Consider the following 7,730-nt stretch of genomic DNA (forward strand, 5'->3'; position numbering starts at 1 on the left):
TGGCTAACATGGTGAAACCCCGTCTCTACTAAAAATACAAAAAATTAGCCGGGCATGGTGGCACACACCTGCAGTCCTAGAAACCCCATCTCTACTAAAAACACAAAAAATCAGCTGGGCATGGTGGCACGTACCTGTAATCCCAGCTACTTGGGAGGCTGAGGCAGGAGAATTGTTTGAACCCGGGAGGCAGAGGTTGCATTGAGCCGAAATCCCACCACTGCACTCCAGTATGAGTGACAGAGCGAGACTCTGTCTCAAAAACAAAACAAAACAAAACAAAGCAAAACAAAACAAAACAAAACCTGATTATAGTACTTGATGTACTTACTTTTTAATGATGGGGTCTCACTATATTGCCCACACTGGACTCAAACTCCTGGGCTCAGTCAATCCTCCTGCCTCAGTCTCTTGAGTAGCGGGGGCTACAGGTGCACTCCACCATGCCAGGTAGCACTTCATTATTTTTGAGACAGAGTCTTGCAGAGTAAGTCACAATACATGCTTAAGATTCTTTTTTTAAACTGAGGACCTGGCTGGGTGCAGTGGCTCATGCCTATAAGCCCAGCACTTTGGGAGGCTGAGGCAGGCAGATCGCTTGAAGTCAGGAGTTCGAGACCAGCCTGGCCAACATAGTGAAATCCCATCTCTACTAAAAATACAAAAATAAGCCGGCGTGGTGGCAGGCGCCTGTAGTCCCAGCTACTCGGGAGGCTGAGGCAGAAGAATCGCTTGAACCTGCGAGGCAGAAGTTGCAGTGAGCCGAGGTCACACCACTGCACTCTAGCCTGGGCGATAGAGTGAAACTGTGTCTCAAAAGGAAAAGAAAAAGAAAAAGAAACACAAAATAAACAAAAAACAACTGAGGACCTAGAATTAAAGATGCTAACATTTTACCATTGTTATAAATGTGACTCTCTAATATATTTATTTTAAAAACAATCCTGCATTTTTTTTTTTTTTTTTGAGACACAGTCTTGCTCTGTCACCCGGGCTGGAGTGCAGTGGCGTGATCTCGGCTCACCGCAACTTCTGCCTCTCAGTTCAAGCGATTCTCCTGTTTCAGCATCCCGAGTAGCTGGGATTACAGGCACCCACCACCACACCCAGTCTAATTTATGTATTTTTGGTAGAAATGGGGTTTCACCATTTTCCAGGCTGGTCTCAAACTCCTGTCCTCAAGTGATCCACCACCTTGGCCTCCCAATGTGGTGGGATTATAGGAGTGAGCCACTGCACAAACCTGATTAATTTGTGTGACAGAAGTCCCATAGCATCCTTTTCCTAATTATTGTTGAAAGGTTTTCTTTAATTAATAGTCATGCTCCTAGAATCCTTCATAATACAATTTTTTTTTTTTTTTGAGACGGAGTCTCGCTCTGTCGCCCAGGCTGGAGTGCAGTGGCCGGATCTCAGCTCACTGCAAGCACCGCCTCCCGGGTTTACGCCATTCTCCTGCCTCAGCCTCCCGAGTAGCTGGGACTACAGGCGCCCGCCACCTCGCCCGGCTAGTTTTTGTATTTTTAGTAGAGACGGGGTTTCACCGTGTTAGCCAGGATGGTCTCGATCTCCTGACCTCGTGATCCGCCCGTCTCGGCCTCCCAAAGTGCTGGGATTACAGGCTTGAGCCACCGCGCCCGGCCCATAATACAATTTTTAAATGGTCATAATTCTTTTTTTTTTCTTGAGACATGGTCTCACTGTGACGTCCAGGCTGGAGTGCAATGGTGCTATTTTGGCTCACTGCAACGTCCACCTCCTGGGTTCAGGTGATTCTCCTGCCTCAGCCTCCCGAGCGCCTGGAATTACAGGTGCCCACTACCACACCTGGCTAATTTTTGTATTTTTAGTAAAGACAGGGTTTTGGCGTGTTGGCCGGGCTGGTCTTGAACTCCTGACCTCAAGTGATCTGCCTGCCTTGGCCTCCCAAAGTGCTGAGATTATAGGTGTGAGCCACCCCATTCGGCCTGTAATTCTTTACTTCCCAAATTTTCTACAGTGATCACGTATAATTTTTTAGATAGAGAAAAATATAATTTTTTAAAAAAGGAGTGAAGGAAATAAAAGATAGTCTTAAGACAACCGGCTCCTGAGTGGATATCAGCCTTGTCCATCCCTCCTGATCATTCAGCCATTTCCAAGATAGCTGTCCCTTCCCAGAGCAATGGGATATTAACAGCATGATGCCAGCAGTGCACTTCTAACCAGGGCACATTCTTTGGAGTCTGTGGAGTTTTTGTGGCTGTAAGCAAGAATACTAACCTTTAGTGCTAGCCACATAATCTGCATTACAGTAGTCAGGCAATTTCTCTGGTCTCCTCTGGGGAATCAGCCCTGAGCCCTAGCTGACAGGTTAAGAGCCTGGCTTCCTGAGAGCCAAATTGCCCATCTTTCTAATCTGATATCTTGGTTATTTTAATTAGATAATTAACCTGGCTCTCTCTGTCTCTGTTCTGCTGTCTGCTCCTGCCCTACAATTCTGAAATGGAGCCTCCTTCAAATCCTGACATCTGTTCAGGAAAGGTCCAATAATGCAAAATGTGATAAAATGAGGCATATCTGAAGGGTCCAATAGTGCAAAATCCAATAAAATGAGGCATGTCTGCATGTAGGTATATAGTTTCTGTGATGGTACTTAATTTCTCAACTGGCCCTTTAGGATTCAGCTCTCTGGAGCCTTCCCTGACTCTGCTAGGCCAAAGTAATTCATTTATTTGTTCATCAAACACGTACTAATTGCCTACCCAACATTAGATACCGTGTTAGGTAATGGAGAAGGAGAATGATTAAGACAAGATTCTTGCCTTCCAGAGGTTCACAATCTAGAAAAACAAAGAACTGTAATGGGGATAATCATTAAGGTATGCATAAAATACACACACAAGTGGATAGAAGCCCAAGATCTGACTTGGGTCTTTAACGATGATTAGGAATTTGCCGAATAGATGTGAGGGACAGGAAGGAAAATGGAAAATATTTTAGGCAGATAGGACAGCATGTACAGAGGCATGGAAGGCAGAGGCTATATCTTAACCAGCTCTGCTTCCCTAATTTATCTAGGATAGTGCAGGGCACATGGTAAACACCTCTGAATATTTGTTGAAAGAATGAATGAATGGCTGCTTTTGTTACTAGAGGCTTCTATTTCAAAGGAGTGTTTACACAACTCCAGTAAACTTTTTAAAATTTAAATTTAGATTAAAAAAATATAAATATGAACATAATTTACCATTTATTAAGCTCAACTCTCACCAATATAATACCCAAGCTAGTTCTCTATGAGATCTTTATTCAAAAATGTATAGACACAGAGGGGGAATACACTATACACCAACAAAGTGGCTGCCTGACTCACAGTTAATTCCTTTTCCTGTAAAATGTCTCTTTACATAGGGTCGACTCCCAGCAGCCACATCTCTGTCTTTTTACCCTGCTGTATCCCTCCCTCCTCCCCTATCCTGCCCCACCTACATAGCTGACCAATACAGGGGTAAACCATATGACCTGAAACTTGCCAAATCAGGGTCCTAAGAGAAATTAAGGGGTATTATGGGAGGCTTGGCCATGATATCAGCCAGGAAAGGAAATGGTTTGCTATGAGACAGAACAAAGCTGACTCATTTAGAAGTCAAGACAGAATCCTAGCAGTGTTCCAGTCCTTGAATCTACCTTCCCCATGGCTCAGCTGCACCCTGTCCTTCCAGTGGCTATGTAAATAACCTCAGCATCCTTCCAATAAATTCCTCCTTTCTGCCCTAGCTGGTTTGAGTTGGATCTCTGTTACTTGTAGTTGGAAGACCCAACTAACACAGGAATGAAGACAGGAACTAGGAGGCTAACTTACCCAGGCTCTCTGTGGCTTCCACACAGACACTAGGATACATGCCCTCAGTGTAAGTTGCCACCAGAAGATACAGATGGGTCTTCACGACAACCACACCAGTGTTCTCCTGGATAAAGAATAAAAGAGAATATTCTGCTCTTGGTTCTAATAACAGGACCAGTGGTCATGCTCCAGCTACGTTTTTCACCATTTCCTGATTTCCGTATTCCATATATTTATATGTCTGCTTTTGGACTGTCCACTCTTTTCCACCAATTTTGTTGCCTTTCCTCAAAAAGTTGCAGACTGTTATAATAATGGTAGATGGATTTTGAAAAAGTTCTGCAATTGATTATCATATACTCCATCCCAATTAGAACAACTGATATAGGCCGGGTGCGGTAGCTCCTGCCTGTAATCCCAGCACTTTGGAGGGCCAAGGCGGGAAGATCACCTGAGGTCAGAAGTTTGAGACCAGCCTGGCCAACACGGTGAAACCCCATCTCTACTAAAAATACAAAAATTAGCCAGGCGTGGTGGTAGGCGCCTGTCATCCCAGCTACTCGGGAAGCTGAGGCAGAAGAATCTCTGGAACCCAGGAGGTGGTGGTTGCAGTAAGCCAAGACCATGCTACTGCACTCCACCCTGGGCAACAAAAGTGAAACTCATCTCAAAAAACAAAAACAAAAACAAACAAACAAAAAACAAAACTGATGTAATGGAAAGGTCGTACATTTTGGAATTGGACAGCCCTGGGCTTGAATTTCTAGTGCCTCCATTTTCTGCTGCATGAGTAAGTGTTATTTAACCTTGTTAAGCCTCAGTGTCCTCATCTATAAAATGAGATTATAGATTATTTAGTTTATAATGTGGATGAAGCAGCATGCCTAACCCATAATATAGGGCATCCAATGAATGATTTTCATCTCCTTCATTCCTTATAAGCAACATAGAGCTGAATTTTTTTTTTTTTTTTTTTTTTTGAGATGGAGTTTCGCTCTTGTTGCCCAAGCTGGAGTACAATGGCATGATCTCGTCTCACTGTAACCTCTACCTTCTGGGTTCAAGCAGTTCTCCTGCCTCGGCCTCCTAAGTAGCTGGGATTACAAGTGCGCACCACCATACCTGGCTAATTTTATTTTTAGTAGAAACAGGGTTTCACCATGTTAGCTAGGCTGGTCTTGAACTCCTGACCTCAGGCAATCCAACCACCTCAGCCTCCCAAAGTGCTGGGATTACAGGCATGAGCCACCGTGCCTGGCCACTGAGAGATGTTTTAAGCGCAGAAATGATTATCTTTTTTTTTAAAGGAGGATGTAGAGTATGAAGGCTGGGCTGTATTGGAAAGAGTTCAGGCAAGGCTCAGTTAATAGATTCTGGAATGAACATTTCTCAAAACCAGGCTCTTGATAGGACTTTCTTTCACATATGTCTTCCTGGCACTAGACTGCTATCTCAAGACAGTGGCTCAAGACATTAATGGATTTAATCTGTTTTACAGAGAGGATCAGGCAGGGCAAGGAAACTTGGAGGCAAATTCTTTTCTTTTACTCAGCTCTCTTCAAATCTTGAGCACTCACATTTTTGGCATAAAGAGAATATTCATCTGCCCGGACACATCTGTAATCCTTTTCCTTGAAATACAATCCTTCTCTTCGGGTTTGCAACGGGTTCTTGGCAAATCCATTCACCAGTGTTCGGACATCACTGGGCATTACCTGGAGAGGTTACATAGTTAGAACAGGAGTCAGCCAACTATGGCTGGTGGCCAGCCAAATTTAGCCCACTGTCTGTTTTTTATGGCCTGCAAGCTAAGAATGGTTTTCATGTTTTTAAACAGTTGGGAAAAAAAAATCAAAAGAATAACACTTCGTGACACGAATTATATGAAATTTGAACTTCAGTATCCATAAATATAAAATTTTATGGGAACACAGTCACATTCATTCTTTTATGTATGGCTGTTTTTCCTTTACAATTGCAGAGTTGAGTGGTTGTGACAGAGACTCTATGGCCCTGTGCTGTAGTTTGAATCTCATGTTGAAATCTGATCCCCAACATTTTGGGTGGGGCCTAATGAGAGGTATTGGGATCGTGGGGGCAGATCACTCATGAATAGACTGATGCCTTCCCTGCGAGGTGGGGGAAGCTGTCAGTGAGTTTTCACTGTATTTGTTCCAGGAGAGTTGGCTGTTAGAAACAGCCTGGCACCTCTCCACTTGCTCTCTCTTGCTTCCTCTCCCCCACTGTGATCTCTGCACATGCTGGCTCCCCTTCACCTCTGCCATGAGTGGAAGCAGACTGAGGCTTTCACAGATGACCAATCTTCCAGGCAGTAGACCTGTGAGCCAAATAAAACTCTTTTCTTTATAAATTACCCAGCTTCAGGTATTCCTTTATATCAACAGTAAAAAGACTAAGCCTAGAAACCTAAAATATTTATGTAGCTCCTTACAGAAAAAGTTCATTTAAAAGTCATATCTGGGCTCTGTATGGTGGCTCATGCCTGTAATCCCAGCACTTTAGGAGGCCAAGGCAGGTGGATCACCTGAGGTCAGGAGTTCGAGACTAGCCTGACCAACATGGTAAAACACCATCTCTACTAAAAATACAAAAATTAGCCGAGCCTAGTGGTGCACTCCTGTAATCCCAGCTACTCGGGAGGCTGAGGCACAAGAATCGCTTGAGAGGTGGAGGTTGCAGTGAGCTTAGATCGTGCCACTGCATTCCAGACTAAGCAATAAGAGTGAAATTCCGTCTCGGAAAAAAAAAAAAAAAAAGTCATGTCTGCTTCATGTTTGGAAGAATAGAAATAACAAGTAAACCAAGTCTTATGTCCAAACTTATTTTTTCTTACATTAAAACCTGGTGATGCTACACACAGGCTCCGCTCCTGGATTTTGATGAGGGCTGCACTGTCCACATGCTTGGTTCCCAAGAGGGTGTCTAACAATAAGCTCTGCAAATGGCTCATGTTCCCTCAACTCTGAAAGGGAAAGTGCAGTTGAAGCCATTGACTCTGGCTAGCTTTTAAAAGGCATGTATGTGAATACAAATGTCCTTAGGACACTTCAGACAGTTCTAAGATCAGCAAGTGTACTTTGAAAAGATACAGAGTGAAAACGGTGGTCCATCATTCAGGGCCCACCAATACCCAAAGAGGAAAACAGAATCAGAGAAAAATCACAGCTCACACAGAGTACGTTACGAAGCTGAGTTTGGAAAATCACAGCCTCATGATTTTCTGGCTATGTCAATGGTTTACATCAGGATCATCTGGGATTTAAAAACAAATATTGTACACTGAGAAAAACCCTGTAAAATAAAAAATAAAAACAAACAAAAAACAAAACCCAGGATGGAGAGCTACTCCGCTAAGTTAAACACGACTAAAAAAGATATGCGTGGCCATAAACCCACACATTCCCCTCCCGGTGACCTGCATCAGCGCCCACTATGAACGCTGATCAACATCCCAACGGACTAAAAACACCTTGAAGGCACTTAAACCCACATTTCCCACACAAGTCCCCAAGCCTTGGACCCCCCTCATCAGGACCTCCGGCACAGGCGCCCCTTTCCCGCCACTGCCTTCCAGTGGTTTGGTCCCCGAGCAGGACCGTAGGCGGGGCAGGGCGTGGTGAGCGGTGAATTCCCCAGCACCGAGAACTTGAGCGAGCGGACGCCACCCCGCTCTCTGGTGCTCCGCAAGGGAATGGCGACCAAGGACCTGCCCGTCAACCGACACGGTTGCGGGTGGGTGGCGGCGGCGGGATTGGCCGGGCCTCGCACCGGTCACCCAGAAGCAGGGACGCCAGCCCCTTCCGCAAACCAAGACCCGCCAGCTAGAGCCGCCGCCCAATCCCCTTTGGGCCTGAAGCCGTCCTCCGCCGCCCTGGCGCCGCCC

General features: G+C 44.9%; 1 protein-coding gene across 3 annotated transcripts in view; it reads right to left on the bottom strand.

Moving 5' to 3' along the window:
* Positions 1 to 7,730, bottom strand: part of PFN4 (profilin family, member 4) — an 8,793-nt gene extending 1,063 nt beyond the window's left edge. Inside the window, exons 1-5 of one of the 3 annotated variants that reach the window (XM_011950896.1) lie at positions 7,383 to 7,729; positions 7,018 to 7,099; positions 6,681 to 6,809; positions 5,404 to 5,541; positions 3,845 to 3,950 (exon numbers count right to left, since the gene is read on the bottom strand). In XM_011950896.1, coding sequence (XP_011806286.1) covers positions 3,845 to 3,950; positions 5,404 to 5,541; positions 6,681 to 6,797 — 361 coding nt within the window. In that variant the 5' untranslated portion in view covers positions 6,798 to 6,809; positions 7,018 to 7,099; positions 7,383 to 7,729. Of the gene's footprint in view, positions 1 to 3,844; positions 3,951 to 5,403; positions 5,542 to 6,680; positions 6,810 to 7,017; positions 7,100 to 7,337 lie in introns of all 3 variants that reach the window. The other 2 variants (XM_011950877.1, XM_011950886.1) reach the window with 2 other exon arrangements.

The sequence above is a fragment of the Colobus angolensis genome, unplaced genomic scaffold, assembly GCF_000951035.1.
Source record: "Colobus angolensis palliatus isolate OR3802 unplaced genomic scaffold, Cang.pa_1.0 Scaffold109, whole genome shotgun sequence".
Classification (NCBI taxonomy): domain Eukaryota; kingdom Metazoa; phylum Chordata; class Mammalia; order Primates; family Cercopithecidae; genus Colobus; species Colobus angolensis.